Genomic DNA, 15,296 nt, shown 5'->3' with positions numbered 1-15,296 from the left:
GATATTCAGAGAGAGAAAAACACATTATTGATCACTAACAACTGAAGAATCTGCCCAGATGTTGTTGTTCTCACCAAGGCAGGTGATTGACAGCTGTTGTGTGGAGCTGCAGTTGAGGGTTTGTGGAGAGCTGCAGTTCCACAGATGAGCTTCACTCCCAGAGCACTGGAAGCCCGTCACACACTCATGACTGTGTTCAGGACTGGATGAAGAGGAGCCGGAGAAGTTCAGCACAGAGCCACAGCCCAGCTGTCTGCAGACCACAGAGGATTCAGTGAGACTCCAGGAGTCCAGCAGAACTCTCCTCCAGACCTGATGGATGGAAACTTCCAGCTCCCCCTCACACTGTCTCTCTCCAGACAACCGCACCAGACCGTCATGAACAGCCAGAGAGGAATCTAGAGAGAAGATCTCATCTTTTACTAAAATAAGAATTGTTATAACATGGTGAAAAAGAGCATAATGCTCTCTGTGTCAAATAAGTTTACCAGAGCAGACGACTCCAACATCTCGTCTATGAGAACATTCAGCTCGACTCCATGAAGAGATGGAACATTCTGAGAGTTTTGTTTCATTCCCGTCACAATCAAACACATCAGCCCAGATTTCACCACTTCCCTCTCCAAACCAGTCTAATCCCACAACAGACACAGCAATCCCACAATTCAGCTGTCTACAGAGGACACTGGCAGCTCTCATATCCCAGCATGCATCGCACACTGTGCCCCATTCATTGAGGAACCGAAGCTCCACTCTTCCAGAACAGGAGTCTGAACCGTTCATCAGTTTAGCATCTGTGTAACCTGAATAAAGAACATAGAGGTTAAAATAAAGTATAATGCAGCTGACAGAGAACATATACTGTTTTAAATACAAACAAAGAGACACTGAATATTTATAATTTACCAGAACAGATCAGACCCACATTATGGTCACTGGTACAGCTTTGTTTGTGTGATAATGAAATTGAGCAAAATGAAATCTGAGACTCATTTCCTCTGCACTGAATCTCTTGTGTCCACATCTGAGCGTCTCCTTTGCCAAAAGCATCTTCTCCCAGCACCTGTACAGGAGCCCCACAGTCCAGCTCTCTACACACAACCTCTGCATCCTGCTGGTCAAAGGCAGCGTCACACACTGACACCCACGACTGATCATCAAGTATCTCTAACCTCCCAGAGCAGCGAGAACCTCCAACCAGCCGGACTTCTGAAAGAACAACACAGATCAACAAAAGCATGGCTTATTTATGGGGCTTCAAGATAATGATGTGTACATCAAAGACATTTATATCTTATAATAAATAAATAAAGTAAAAACACAAAAGAAAACCACAACAAATATAAATATAACATTTATTTTTTTATTGAAGTCAACACATTTTAAAACTTAAAAAATTAGGAGCCAATTTGGAAGCGCATATTAATTTTAATATGTAAAATACTTTACCTGAGCAGATGATTCCAGCATCTTTACTGTGATCACGGTTGCTTTTACCCCATCCTGATGACCCACAGTTCTTCAGTGTAGACTCTGATCCAGTACACATGACAAAACTCATCCAGATTGGTCCTGATCCTGGTCCAAAATGAGCATCGCTCAGAGCATCTACAGGTTCTCTACAGTCCAGCTCTCTACACACCACTGCCGCATCAGCCAAATCCCAGTCAACACCACACACTGTTCCCCACTGACCTCAATGAAGAACCTCCACTCTACCAGCACAGCGACTGTGACCACCAACTAGCCTCACATTCACACGGTCTAAATATTAAGTGGTAACAATGAGAGATGAAAGATGAAGGGATGAGAGTTCAATTTAGCATTACAAAGTGATACAACTGGGAAAATGGGACACATACATTTGAGTATTTAAAATTAATATTCAGAGTTCAATTTGATTAACATTTTTTTTATTTAAATGTAGGGTTTAAAGACAGAAATGTGAAGCTTATAATTTTATAAAAAGCACTTAAATCAATTTTTATTATTTTTTACAATTTACAATTTAAATTGTATCATTTTAATTATCCTAAAATGCATAATTGTTTCAGCTGTAAATAGTTAAACACAATTACAGGGTTTTTTACCATTATGTTGTCATGGAAACAAAGTTTAAAACTGGAAATAACTTTGCACAGAAAAGGCTAGTAAGCAATTGTTTCCACACTATGATCATGTTAACACATATTTGTTTACGTCTTGTTTTTATATTATTAAAACAGTATTTTAAAGTTGACATAAAACCCCCTTTTTTAAAGGGGGGACAAGTAGAAATGTATTCTTTAGGTAAAAGTATGCCACAAATTATGTTGATTGAGCTTAAACTATATTAAACTTGTGTATTCTTTTAATATATATTTGTTCCCTCTATATAGTTCTTCTAGCTGAGGTCTTGGCATTGTTTAAGAGACTAACATTGTAACCCTATAAAAGGCCTTTAGGTTTTTTTTTTGTCTTTTTTGTCATGATCAAAATTTCTTGACATAACATAAAACTGCATTTATCCTGCTTGGTTATGAATGAGTTCATTATGAATGATTTCTTTTTTAATAAAAATGTTCATTGGACTTGCTCGAGCTAACTTGTCTGTCACTATTATTTCCAAATCAATGTTTATCAAATCAGAACTCCAAATGTATCAATTTTACTGCCACTCAACTCAAGGGACAGAGATGCCTGCATGGTTATAGAATAATGTTTGACACATGGCGATTAAGTCGTTTTCAATCAGAGAAAAGGTGATCAATGTATGGATTTTTTTTTTTTTTTTTTTAGATAACAGAAGATTGAGACAACATTTACAATGTTGATATCACATGAAAAATGTAATTGCAATCACAAGACAACAAGACAAAAAAGCCCTTCATTTCTAAAAAAACAAAACAAAAAAAAACGATCTCTTTAATTTCACATCTACTTACCAGCTGTGATGAGTATTATTATTGAAGACAGTAAAATGAGTGTCAGGCATCTCTCCATCTCTCTCTGCTTGATTAATTCAACATCCAGTACAAGCTTCTCCGCACTGATGATGCAGAAGTACAGGCGTCCTCTCAGCCCCCTATATGAGAGAGAAAGAGGTTCAAAACCCTCCAATCACACTCACTGTTACCTTATTAGACAGAACAGAGGAAATCATCAAACAACTTCAGTGACAAATCAGACCAGGCTTTTATGACTTTCTCCATATATATATATGTGTATATATAACTGTCAGTGCTGATGAACTCCTCCTCCCCACCCATCAAGACTGAGGGGATGCAGAAACACACACACACACACACACAAACACACACACACACAAACACACAAGAGACAGGAAACTCTCCAGTTTATATACAGCATCAAAGCCCAACACCTGCAGAGAAGAGATAAAAGCACTGATAACTAACTCTGAATGTCCTTAACACTGTCTATTAATGTACTGTATACATATGTTAGCATGATATTAACATGTAATAAACTCTCTAAATGGTGTTTAAAAAATTAAGTTAATAAGTGCTTGCAAGAGCACAGTGCAAAAGTTAGCTCTAATTACACAGAGGGCTGGACATTAATTTTGTGACACCTTACTTCCGTGTATATCAAATAATTGCTTTGACTAATGTGAAATTAATCTAATTCCACAAAAGTGGTTTCAGATTCACCTTGTGAACAGCAGAGAGAGCCAGTACTACAGTGTACAGTACAGTACTACAGTATCTGCCAAAGCACCCAGTACTGTACCCTCAATTTACAAAAATACAGAGGATATTGCATAGACGCATACTTTCATATCCATATAGCTCCCCAACACAGACCATTCTTGATATTTGCTTTCGAAGGGGTGGCTTACCAATATACAGTTCCACCATTTGGACTGTCCCTAGCTCCGTGCACCTTCACTAAATGCACGGTTGCGGCCCTCTCCCCCCTGAGACGGATGGGAGTATGCATCCTGAATTACTTCAATGATTGATTGCTCTTAGCCCAATCGAAGGAGGAACTATGCGCGCACAGATCTCTGCTCCTCAGCCACTTGGAGAGTCTGGGGTTCAGGATCAAGCTGAGCAAAAGCTTGCTGGCGCCCAGCGGACACATCTCGTTCCTGGGGGGAGCAGTTTATTCAATTCGTCCAAAACGCGTGCCTGGATTTCACCAGAACGTTCCCTGAAAATTCAGAGACTACTGGAGTCATTCAAAGTTGGGGAGAAACTCCCCTTGAAAATGTCAGTAGTTCCCTTGGGACTGTTACATATGCGGCCACTACAACACTGGTTGAATGAAGAGGCTCAGTTTTACTCGTGGCACTACTCTGGCAGAACCAGCCGTGGTTCCTGGGAATATTTCAGCTTCTATTAGCAGCTCCATGGCCAATGCCGCTGAGGAGGGACCTCCTTTTCCCATCCGGAGGGGTCAATTTAGCATCCCCAACCCAAGTTGTGGAGCCTCTATCTGTGGCCTCTCGACAGGAGTCTTCACGTCTCTCCAAGGAGGTCTTGAACACAATTTCTGAGGGTAGGACACATTCTACAAGGTGCCTTTATGAAAAACGAATGTTAAATAAAAAAAATATCAGTAAGGAAATACAAAAAGTCTATATAATTTAAACTCAGAGAACTGTCATTGATGGTAGGCTGTAAGATCCTTAGCCTATGTTAAATATTAAACTACTTTCATTTAATATGTTGAAAGGAACTGTTTGACCCTTTAACCGAGTGTAAAATACCTGCACTGGTGAGTGTGACGACTGTGGACATCAGAAAGATTGTCAGACAGCTCTTCATCTTCTTCTGCTCTGCACTCACTAACTTTTCATCAGCTCTCTTAGCAATTCTGAAGAAAAAGAGACCGTTGTCTGCTCTGGTGAGAAAGATAAAGGTAGAGAGAGGAGGGGCTTCTGACGACCACCAATCACATTCAGAGTTAAACTTCAAGAGAACAGATACAACGACAAATAAGCCAATATATCTAAATATCAAGAGAACGTCACTGCTGATGAAAGGGACTCCTCCTCCACATAACAGAGACACAAAAATGATAAACTCACCCAGCTGTCATGAGAGTGAATGTGGGAAACACTTCAGTGTACATACAGCGCCAAAGTCTGACACCTGCAGAGAAGAGATACAAGCACTGATAACTAACTGCTGACAACAAACACTGAGAAGACAGAGAGACATATCAAAGTACTATTACAAGAATTACAGTATACAATATTTCATAGAAGTTTATTGCTTTTTGCATTTTTTTGTACAAAAAAAAAAACATTTTGTTGAAAAACAATGTTGCAACATTCTCCAATTTCACAATATAATGACATAATATCCATGCATATTCAGTCTGTTTTTAATTGCTAATCAGAAAACATTAAAATCAATTTAAAAAACATTAAAATCGGACACAAATATAAAACAAGTACATCAATCAAATGTATGCATGCTTGGTATGTCTGACTGTCAAAAAAACCCTCTGCAGGACATAAAGTGAACAACATGCTCTTCTGCTCAGTTCAAAGAGTCATTGCATTCTTTTGAGGGAAAGATCCTTGATCACAGCTGCTGTTTGTCAACTTATTTCCCAAAGTACATTCCAACATTCTTTAGCACAATATATATTTCCACCATCAGTGGGTCTACATTCAAAAGAAAAATTATATTTGTATAGATTGAAGATGCTGTGAAATATTAAAGGCTGGAGCAGTGGAAGTTAAAGCATCTGATATATTAATAATTATAAACAGATTGATAAAAATGTTTAAGTGCAGTGGGATCAAAAAAAAATGCGATTTGTAAAAACCCCTGGAAAGAGAAATTTAAACATTGAAAAAGACATTAAAGCAAAGCATTTTTTTTGTTGTTGGCCAAAACCTGATTCAACATAATTGATTTGGTAGATTTCAATACAAAATGCTACATAAAAGATTGGTGAACAGCAGTTGTATAGCATCAAAGACACTTAAACTTTGCAGAAAACTTAAAAGCTTTGAAAGGATTTGAGGCACTGGGTGTGGTTTCAGTTATAAAGTCCCTCCCTGTTTTCCTGGCTCCTCCCCCACATCATCATAGTCTGTTATTAGAAAACAAGAGCAAATTAATTTATCAATATATGCTTTAAAAAGTATTATAAATAAACACATCAATATTGGCAGTCAAGTTAAATGAGCTATCATGATCACATAAATTGATATTAAAGCGATAATAAAAATTAAACAAATTCAGTGTAAAGTAAAAAGGTGTCAGTAACGTACCAAACATGTCACTCATATATTCCCTGACATTCTTCACATCATCATACTCCTCCTGAACACAGTCTAATATAAATGTTTCTATTATTAATTACGTGAGTTTATATGCCACTATAATTTGAAGACAAACAAACAAACAAACAAAGAAAAAAAAAGTAATTTGAGAGAGTAATTTGAATCCCACACCTGCTTTATCATTGGAGAATTGTCGTACAATGATGACATCATCATAGTTTTCTGGCAAATCAAAAGGCAAATAAACAAAAAAATTAAATGCATCCATTAAATGTGCAAGATTTTGGATTTTGAAACACTGCATATGTATAATTAAAATGCATATAAATCTATATTGTTAAAACCTGTAGAAATGATTATAAGAAATAAACCTGTATCACGAGATCTCAGTCCAACAGTGATTATGTCATCATAATTCTCAGGTGTGATTTGCTGCTCTTCTAAATGAGTTAACAACAAAAACTGCTTTTACTATTCATAGGCCCAACAGTTCATTTAATGTAGTGAAATCAGTTAAAGTCACTGACCTTCATTTGGCCCTTCAGTGCTGATGTCATTATAGTAGTGAGGTGCGGCTCCTACTGCAGATAAAAATAAAATAAAATAAAAAGAGTAGATGAAAAAAAAGAGAGATTCAATAAATCCTTATTTGAATTATTGCGTGCTGGATGGTTTATATAATTTAAACTCAGTTAAGCGAATGTTTTTAATTAATTTAACATCCATTCATTTCTGTATGTAGCAGATCAGATTAGAGTTATATTGATTTATATTTGAGTCCTCTAACCTGAAAGAAGCTCATCAGCATCTTCATACCCAGAATGCTGTTCTTCTGAAAGGACACTTCCTATTATGGAGAAGTAGATTCATCAGACACACGGTCACAGTCGTAAATTAACCAAAATCCCCATTTCCTTTGAATCTCAACACTAAACCTGTATCATTTCAGATAACGCACAAAAATCCCACAACTGGATCTATGTGATTTATTCTACTTTCCCTATGAATAAAGTGATTATGATCTCCACAAATCAGACTCTATGACATTTACTCACCCCTCTGAGTGAAGAAACTCTGTCTATTAGTGGGTCTGTGATGAATCTCCTCATAAACGGCCTCAGTCGTCGTCCTGTGTCTGCTCTTAGAGAGAGCTGTGAGTGTAGACAGACAAACCTGCTGTCAGTTCACAACACATGACTGATCACACACTGAATAAGACACAATATGACAGTCTCTGGATCTCTCCTACCTCTCCTCATCACTCTGTTCTGCTGAACCAGTATAAGCAGTGGCACTAAGAGCAGTAAGAGCAAAACTCCCAGTACAACCACAAGCACAGAGAGAGACGCTGCTGGAGGAGTTTGTGGAGGAGTGACTGATGTTGAGCGCACTGTCTGAGAAACTGGAGGAGAAGCTGATGTTGTTGTGGCAGGAGTAGTGGACACTGACAAATCTGGCAAAACACACACAAACACATTCAAAATCATGCAAATACACAAATAATATAAGCACCAAAAAGGATGTAAAAATTAATACTATTCTTAAGAGTGTTGCTGTGACCTGCACTGACAAATCTGTAAACACATTTAAAATGATGATTGTCTTGAACACACAAATATTATATGCCCTAAAATTATGTGAAAATGACTAATATCGGTCAGTGTGTTGCTGTGACCTGCACATGTGAGTCCAGCGTGCTCTTTGTGAGAACAGTCAGTGTGTTTCTTCAGGGAGAGAGGACAGTCCCACAGGTGAATCTCATTCCCTCTGCACTCGACTCTGTTCAGCCACACAACACCTTCACCAGCACCAAAGACTGAATTCCCATCAGCCCTCAGTGCGTCTCCACAACCCAGCTGCCTGCAGACCACCTGAGCATCGCTGATGTCCCACAGATCAGCACAGACTGAACCCCACACAGCGTTATGATACACCTCCAGCCTCCCAGAGCACCGGCCCAAACCTCCACTCAGTCTGAGAGGAACATGATCTAAATCACAGACAAGTAGACACATTATTGGCCAACAGAGTTCTGTCGGAACAGCGACACATACAGTGGGGTATGTGTGTGGTGTGATATTAAATCCTGTCGGTGTACCCAGAACAAAATCACATTCATACATCACATATGGCTGTTATGATTTGTATGTTCTTCTACATCAAATTAACTTACTGTTCACTAAAGTAGGAGCCATACACTGTCTCTGATGTGGAGATGTGGAGCAAGACAAATGAGTGGAATCATGACTCTTCTGGTCTGTAATCACAATATTATATACACAATTCATATAAAGGATTACTGCTGTTTATTAGTAATGGAAATTGCATCAGTCTTGCCAGAGCAGGTGATTTTGGCCACTTCATCTCTGTCGCAGTCATTCTGTCCCCAGGGTAAAGATGGACACTGCCACAGGTTTGAATCATGTGGTCGACATTTCAATTCATCCAGCCAGTTACGAGCTGATTGCAATCTTGGTGTAGAATCAGACAAAACACCAGATCTTCCACAGTTCAGCTCTTGACAGATCAGACTCACTGTGTCTCTGTCCATCTTATGGTAACACACATTACCCCAGGATCCATTGTAGAAAACCTCCACATTCCCTTCACAGCCCTCAGTTAACCTGATCTCTTTAAACTCTAGATAGAAGTGGGAAAAAACAGTACATTTTAAAAGTGTTGGCATTATGAACGTGTAAATGGGTTGAACTTTCTAAAACTTTTTTATTAATTTTAATTTTAATTTAAACACATATCAGCATGTTTACCTGAGCACACGACTCCTACATCCTCCTTGTGTCGACAGTCATGTTTCCCCCAGCCTGGAGAAGAGCAGTTCCACAGGGACGTCTCATTCCCCTCACACTCCACCTCATCCAGCCATATGGGTCCAGAACCAGGACCAAACCAGGCTGGTACCTGCTGGTTACTGAGGGCCACTCCACACTGCAGCTGTCTGCACACCACATGGGCATCTTTAATATCCCAGGAGTCATCACACACTGTCCCCCATGAGCCGCTGTGAAAAACCTCCAGCCTCCCTGCACAGTCTCCCCCAGAACCCACCAGCCTGATGGACCCGCGACCTGATATTCAGAGAGAGAAAAACACATTATTGATCACCAACAACTGAAGAATCTGCCCAGATGTTTTTGTTCTCACCAAGGCAGGTGATTGACAGCTGTTGTGTGGAGCTGCAGTTGAGAGTGTGTGGAGAGCTGCAGTTCCCCAGATGAGCTTCACTCCCAGAGCACTGGAAGCCCGTCACACACTCATGACTGTGTTCAGGACTGGATGAAGAGGAGCCGGAGAAGTTCAGCACAGAGCCACAGCCCAGCTGTCTGCAGACCACAGAGGATTCAGTGAGACTCCAGGAGTCCAGCAGAACTCTCCTCCAGACCTGATGGATGGAAACTTCCAGCTCCCCCTCACACGGTCTCTCTCCAGACAACCGCACCAGACCGTCATGAACAGCCAGAGAAGAATCTGAGGAGAAGATCTCATGTTTTACTAAAGTAAGACTTGTGTTTCAACAATATAAAATATATATTATATAGCGGGTTTTACAGTAGTGTGTCAAATAAGTTTACCAGAGCAAATGACTCCAACATCTCGTCTATGAGAACGTTCAGCTCGACTCCATGAAGAGACGGAACATTCTGAGAGTTTTGTTTCATTCCCGTCACAATCAAACACATCAGCCCAGATTTCACCACTTCCCTCTCCAAACCAGTCTGATCCCACAACAGACACAGCAATCCCACAATTCAGCTGTCTACAGAGGACACTGGCAGCTCTCATATCCCAGCATGCATCACACACTGTGCCCCATTCATTGAGGAACCGAAGCTCCACTCTTCCAGAACAAGAGTCTGAGCCGTTCACCAGTCTGAGATCTGTGTAACCTGTGCAAAAAACTTTTGTCATTACAAGACTTTATCTTGACTGAGAAAAATCTTCTCTTTGTGTGATGTAAAGAGGTCAAACAATTCTTAAAGATGCACTATGTAACTTTTGGCCCATAGCAGTTTGTAGTTGTATCCGTTTGTTTTGGTGGGCACCCACAGGCATAAACACTAAGCGGCGCCAATGAATCAGGGTGAGACAAAAACAAGGTTTGGAAGATGAATTTATGATGTAATCATCACTCATTATTTAAATTTAGTTAATTCTGAACAAAAAGTTACATTGTGTACTTTAACTATATAGTAACAATACAAAAAATAAACAACTTGGGGGAATACATTTTTGTAATATAAATCTTACATCAAAAATAAAAGACATTGTATATTGATTCTTTACCAGAACACATCAGGCCAACATTATTGTCACTGTTGCAGTTGTGTTTCTGTGATGATGATATTGAACAGAATGATATATAAGACTCATTTCCTCTGCACTGAATCTCTTGTGTCCACATCTGAGCGTCTCCTTTGCCAAAAGCATCTTCTCCCAGCACCTGTACAGGAGCCCCACAGTCCAGCTCTCTACACACAACCTCTGCATCCTGCTGGTCAAAGGCAGCGTCACACACTGACACCCACGACTGATCATCAAGTATCTCTAACCTCCCAGAGCACAGGTGAGGACCAGCAGCAAGTCTGGAAGGTTTATGACCTGTGTGTATTACATCAACAGTAGAAAAAAATACAGAAAAAATATATTACAGACGTAATGCAGACAAAACGTGTAACAATACATATTTGTTAACAAAGTTTTCCACATAAAACAAAAGCATTACTTGTGTACACATAAATTCATTGGCAAAAGTAGAAAAGCAAGAGAATGCTTTTAAGCCCAGCATTATTTACCTGAACAGATGACCCCGGCATTTGAATGCTGAGTACAGATATTTATGCTCCATCCTGATGCCCCACAGTTCTTCAGTGTTGACTCTGATCCAGCACATAAAACAGCACTCATCCATATTGGTTCTGATCCTTGTCCAAACTGAGAATCACTCAGAGCATCTAGAGGTTTTCCACAGTCTAGTTCTCTACACACCACTGCAGCGTCAGTCATATCCCAAAAATTGCCACACACTGTTCCCCACTGACCTCTATGAAGAACCTCCACTCTACCAGCACAGCGACTGTGGCCACCCACCAGCCTCACATTCTTTTTATCTAAGTGACAGAAGAATAAAGAGAGAGACTAGGCGTAAAAGGTAAAATAATAACAAATAATAATAATCTCATATTTTATTTCTTACCAGCACAGAACAGCCCCTGGTAGTTATCATGTGAACAACCGTTTTTATGAAAGGATGTTGGACAGAGGTGAATCTGAGACTCATTTCCTCTGCACTGAATCTCTTGTGTCCACATCTGAGCGTCTCCTTTGCCAAAAGCATCTTCTCCCAGCACCTGTACAGGAGCCCCACAGTCCAGCTCTCTACACACAACCTCTGCATCCTGCTGGTCAAAGGCAGCGTCACACACTGACACCCACGACTGATCGTCAAGTATCTCTAACCTCCCAGAGCAGCGAGAACCTCCAACCAGCCGGACTTCTAAATAAGACAACATAGATCAACTAAAATTATTTGTTGATTTGCTTTTGAATGACTGAATAATTAAACATTTTAACAATGAAAATCATCTTAAGTATGAGAAACCAATAAGGAAGCACACAACTTTATACACATATTACCCGAGCAGATGACTCCAGCATCTTTACTATGATCACAGTTGTGTTTTTCCCATCCTCCGGATGCACAGTTCTTCAGTGTTGACTCTGATCCTTTACACATGACAAAATTCATCCAGACTGGTCCTGATCCTGGTCCAAAATAAGCATCGCTCAGAGCATCTACAGGTTCTCCACAGTCCAGCTCTCTACACACCACTGCAGCATCAGGCAAATCCCAGTCATCTCCACACACTGTTCCCCACTGACCTCTATGAAGAACCTCCACTCTACCAGCACAGCGACTGTGACCACCAACCAACCGCACATTCACATGGATTGATGCTGAGAGAGCTGACACAATGTGAGAAAGATAAAGGGATTAGAAAGAATGAAAGATAGGAAAAGAGGAAGAGAAAATACATACATATAGGGTAAAAAAAAGTGGCACAACAAAGTTTTCTCTGTATGGTGCTAATGGCGCAATATGGAAGCCATAAGGTGCCATGTATTTTTTCTTTCTAGGTTTTTCACAAAAATGTTTGATCACACCTTAATTTTCTTTAGGATCTCAAACTAACAAAAGTAAAACAAAATGTGGTATGGCTGTAACACAAGCCATTTCTATACTGTGTATATACACTGCTTAAATAATTTGCAGCTGACGAGAAATTGTGTACAGTTTTTTTTTTTAATTCAGCAGAGATCTAATAATCTGATGATCGGTAAATAACAAATTCATTAATTATTATTATTATTATTATTATTTTTATACTATCATCTGAGGCACCACATTACAGTCAAACTTAATTTGAAGTTTTTGAACAATACAATACTGAATTTCTGAAAATAACGTCACTTTCATTCATTGTCTACTTACCAGCTGTGATGAATATTATAATTGAAGACAGTAAAATGAGTGTCAGGCATCTCTCCATCTCTCTCTGTTTGATTAATTCAACATCCAGTACAAGCTTCTCCGCACTGATGATGCAGAAGTACAGGCGTCCTCTCAGCCCCCTATATGAGAGAGAAAGAGGTTCAAAATCCTCCAATCACACTCGCTGTTACCTTATTAGACAGAACAGAGGAAATCATCAAACAACTTCAGTGACAAATCAGACCAGGCTTTTATGACTTTCTCCATATATATATATGTGTATATATAACTGTCAGTGCTGATGAACTCCTCCTCCCCACCCATCAAGACTGAGGGGATGCACACACACACACACACACACACACACACACACACACACACACACACACACACACACACACACACACACACACACACACACACACACACACACACACACACACACACACACACACACACACACACACACACACACACACACACACACACACACACACACACACACACACACACTTCACTGACTTACAGGAGACAGGAAATTCTCCAGTTATTTACAGCATCAAAGCCCAACACCTGCAGAGAAGAGATAAAAGCACTGACAACTAACTGTGAATGTCCTATACACGGTCTATTAATGTACACATATAATAGCATGATATTAACATGTAATAAACTCAACTCTGTAAAATGGATACTATTGTAAAATTAAGTTAATAAATGCTTGCAAGAGCACAGTGCAAAAGTTACCTCTAATTACACAGAGGGGTGGAAAACATCACAAAATTAATTTTGTGACACCTTCCTTCCGTGTATGTCAAATAATTGCTTTGACTAATGTGAAATTGACCTATTTCCACAAAAGTGGTTTCAGACGGCCCACTAAAACCATAACCATAGTAAAGATAAGCATGTTGTTCACATTGTGACCAGCAGAGAGAGCCAGTATCAGTACTGTACAGTACAGAACTATAGTATCTTCCAAAGCACCCTGTACTGTACCCTCATATTTTGAGTATTTTACAGTTTGGATGAGAGCTTTTTAAGTAATTTCTCTTGTGAAATGGCAAGTATAAAAAATAAAATAAAAAATTAATTAGTTATATCAATGACCTATAAAGAGTTTGGAAGTAACATGCGAGTAATGCCATAAGATGCATAAGCTGTTCCCCTCATGGGGACCAAAAAATGTCCGCACAAGGAAAAGGATACAAAGGATATTGCATAAATGCATACTTTCATATACATGTACAGTGCTTAGCATAAGTGAACACACCCATGCTAAAGTTGACTAAAAAGAGGAATACAAAATCATCTTTTGGGAATTGATCTTAATGCTTTAATAAAAAAAAAAAAAGGAAAAATCCAACCTTCAAGGACACCAATTTTCTTTGTGAATGAATAATGTATCGTAAATAAATAAATGTTCTTCCTTAAAATACAGGGGGCGTAAGTGAGGACATCCCTATGTTAAATTCCCATAGAGGCAGGCAGATTTTTATTTTTTAAAGGCCAGTTATCCAGGATACTATGCATCCTGATAAAGTTCCCTTGGCCTTTGGAATTAAAATAGCCCCATATCATCACACACCCTTCACCATACCTAGAGATTGGCATTTTGGGGTTAAGGATCAAACTGAACAAAAGCTTGCTGTCCCCCAGCCAGCGGATCTCGTTCATGGGGGCAGTATTCGATTCGTCCCAGATGCGGGCCTGGATTTTGCCGGAATGTTCCCTGAAAATTCAGGGACTAGTGGCGTCTCAGTTGCATGTTAAACATATCGTTTCCAGCGCTTACCAGCCCGAGTCTCAGGGAGCACTGGAACGATTCCATCAAACCTTGAAAACCATGTTACAGACTTATTGTGTTGATTCAGAAAAAGAATGGGACGAAGGATTACCATTGCTGTTGTTCTCTGTACGTGAGACTGTACAGGAGTCTCTGGGGTATAGTCCCGCAGAGTTAGTTTTTGGGCACACGCGGTCCATCTTACAATCTTTTAGATTATGTGAGCTTGTTTCGAGAACGTCTGCATAAACCTCGAGACCTGGCTCAGTCAGCTTTGTTAAATACTCAAATAAAGATGGAGTTTTTTTATTAAAAAGCTGTCATTCGTTCCTTTGTGAAGGGAGACAAAGTTCTTGTTTTGTTACCACTTCCTGGCTCTTCGTTGCAAGCAAAGTTTTCTGGACCTTATGTTGTGGAGCTAAAGCTCAGTGATACTGACTATATTATCTGTACCCACGATCAGGGGCGTAGCAGCCATTATAAAAGTGGGGGGGACAAAATGGTGTGGTGATGTGACCCAAAGGTCAGTCCTTCCAGAAAAATGCAGAGTTTTTTGTGATTGTTGCGGGCAAAAATCCTTGATTATGCGGCGATGGAATATGCAGGATATTTGCAATTTTATGTGATGAAATTGCGGGAACTTGCAAAAACTGCGGTTTGATGAAAAAGAGAGAAAAAGTGATTCCCCAACACCCTGTTCTCACTAGCTACTACCTTAATGTAAAGAGCTATTTCTTATTACTTCCTATGATAAGCAA

At 39.6% G+C, this 15,296-nt stretch overlaps 3 protein-coding genes across 10 annotated transcripts in view; all 3 read right to left on the bottom strand.

The window, feature by feature from the left end:
• LOC130089885 (scavenger receptor cysteine-rich type 1 protein M130) overlaps positions 1-15,296 on the bottom strand; it is a 140,075-nt gene that overhangs the window by 112,089 nt on the left and 12,690 nt on the right. The window contains exons 3-18 of the mRNA XM_056257451.1: positions 12,753-12,892; positions 11,897-12,226; positions 11,457-11,756; positions 11,302-11,370; positions 10,547-10,861; positions 9,835-10,149; positions 9,407-9,730; positions 9,013-9,330; positions 8,582-8,884; positions 7,994-8,234; positions 7,494-7,697; positions 2,925-3,064; positions 1,450-1,644; positions 907-1,209; positions 612-803; positions 75-422 (exon numbers count right to left, since the gene is read on the bottom strand). Coding sequence (XP_056113426.1) covers positions 75-422; positions 612-803; positions 907-1,209; positions 1,450-1,644; positions 2,925-3,064; positions 7,494-7,697; positions 7,994-8,234; positions 8,582-8,884; positions 9,013-9,330; positions 9,407-9,730; positions 9,835-10,149; positions 10,547-10,861; positions 11,302-11,370; positions 11,457-11,756; positions 11,897-12,226; positions 12,753-12,892 — 4,037 coding nt within the window. The remainder of the gene's footprint in view (positions 1-74; positions 423-611; positions 804-906; positions 1,210-1,449; positions 1,645-2,924; positions 3,065-7,493; positions 7,698-7,993; positions 8,235-8,581; positions 8,885-9,012; positions 9,331-9,406; positions 9,731-9,834; positions 10,150-10,546; positions 10,862-11,301; positions 11,371-11,456; positions 11,757-11,896; positions 12,227-12,752; positions 12,893-15,296) is intronic.
• Positions 10-12,882, bottom strand: LOC130089936 (scavenger receptor cysteine-rich type 1 protein M130-like). Its single transcript, XM_056257552.1, has 5 exons — positions 12,753-12,882; positions 1,450-1,764; positions 907-1,209; positions 489-803; positions 10-398 (listed from the first exon to the last, which is right to left on the bottom strand). The coding sequence occupies exons 2-5, from the start codon at positions 1,559-1,561 to the stop codon at positions 25-27; spliced, it is 1,104 nt and encodes a 367-aa protein (XP_056113527.1). The 5' UTR covers positions 1,562-1,764; positions 12,753-12,882; the 3' UTR covers positions 10-24.
• Positions 5,906-7,608, bottom strand: LOC130089939 (uncharacterized). Of its 8 annotated transcripts, none has more exons than XM_056257555.1 (8): positions 7,494-7,608; positions 7,300-7,395; positions 7,032-7,091; positions 6,772-6,825; positions 6,616-6,684; positions 6,416-6,466; positions 6,233-6,295; positions 5,906-6,051 (listed from the first exon to the last, which is right to left on the bottom strand). In XM_056257555.1, the coding sequence occupies exons 1-8, from the start codon at positions 7,501-7,503 to the stop codon at positions 6,002-6,004; spliced, it is 453 nt and encodes a 150-aa protein (XP_056113530.1). In that variant the 5' UTR covers positions 7,504-7,608; the 3' UTR covers positions 5,906-6,001. The 8 variants fall into 8 exon arrangements, with proteins under 8 accessions (XP_056113530.1, XP_056113531.1, XP_056113537.1 ...); XM_056257556.1 differs by having other exon boundaries at positions 6,772-6,822; XM_056257562.1 differs by having other exon boundaries at positions 6,772-6,783.

This window comes from Rhinichthys klamathensis, unplaced genomic scaffold, assembly GCF_029890125.1.
Source record: "Rhinichthys klamathensis goyatoka isolate OS25496 unplaced genomic scaffold, OSU_Roscu_1.1 h1tg000139l_1, whole genome shotgun sequence".
Classification (NCBI taxonomy): Eukaryota; Metazoa; Chordata; class Actinopteri; order Cypriniformes; family Leuciscidae; genus Rhinichthys; species Rhinichthys klamathensis.
Note: the sequence above shows the minus strand (reverse complement) of the source record. Positions and strands in the feature narration are given on the sequence as shown.

What these genes read in the sequence shown, in the direction of transcription:
- LOC130089936 (XM_056257552.1), bottom strand. Translation starts at nt 1,561, where the DNA reads ATGAGTTTTGTCATGTGTACTGGATCAGAGTCTACACTGAAGAACTGT. An exon ending in TGCTGGAATCATCTGCTCAG is followed by an intron (nt 1,210 to 1,449) that starts GTAAAGTATTTT and finishes TTGTTCTTTCAG; the next exon opens with AAGTCCGGCTGGTTGGAGGT. An exon ending in TGTTGGAGTCGTCTGCTCTG is followed by an intron (nt 399 to 488) that starts GTAAACTTATTT and finishes TCTTCTCTCTAG; the next exon opens with ATTCCTCTCTGGCTGTTCAT.
- LOC130089939 (XM_056257555.1), bottom strand. An exon ending in ATTCTCCAATGATAAAGCAG is followed by an intron (nt 6,296 to 6,415) that starts GTGTGGGATTCA and finishes CATTTATATTAG; the next exon opens with ACTGTGTTCAGGAGGAGTAT. An exon ending in ATATATGAGTGACATGTTTG is followed by an intron (nt 6,052 to 6,232) that starts GTACGTTACTGA and finishes TTCTAATAACAG; the next exon opens with ACTATGATGATGTGGGGGAG.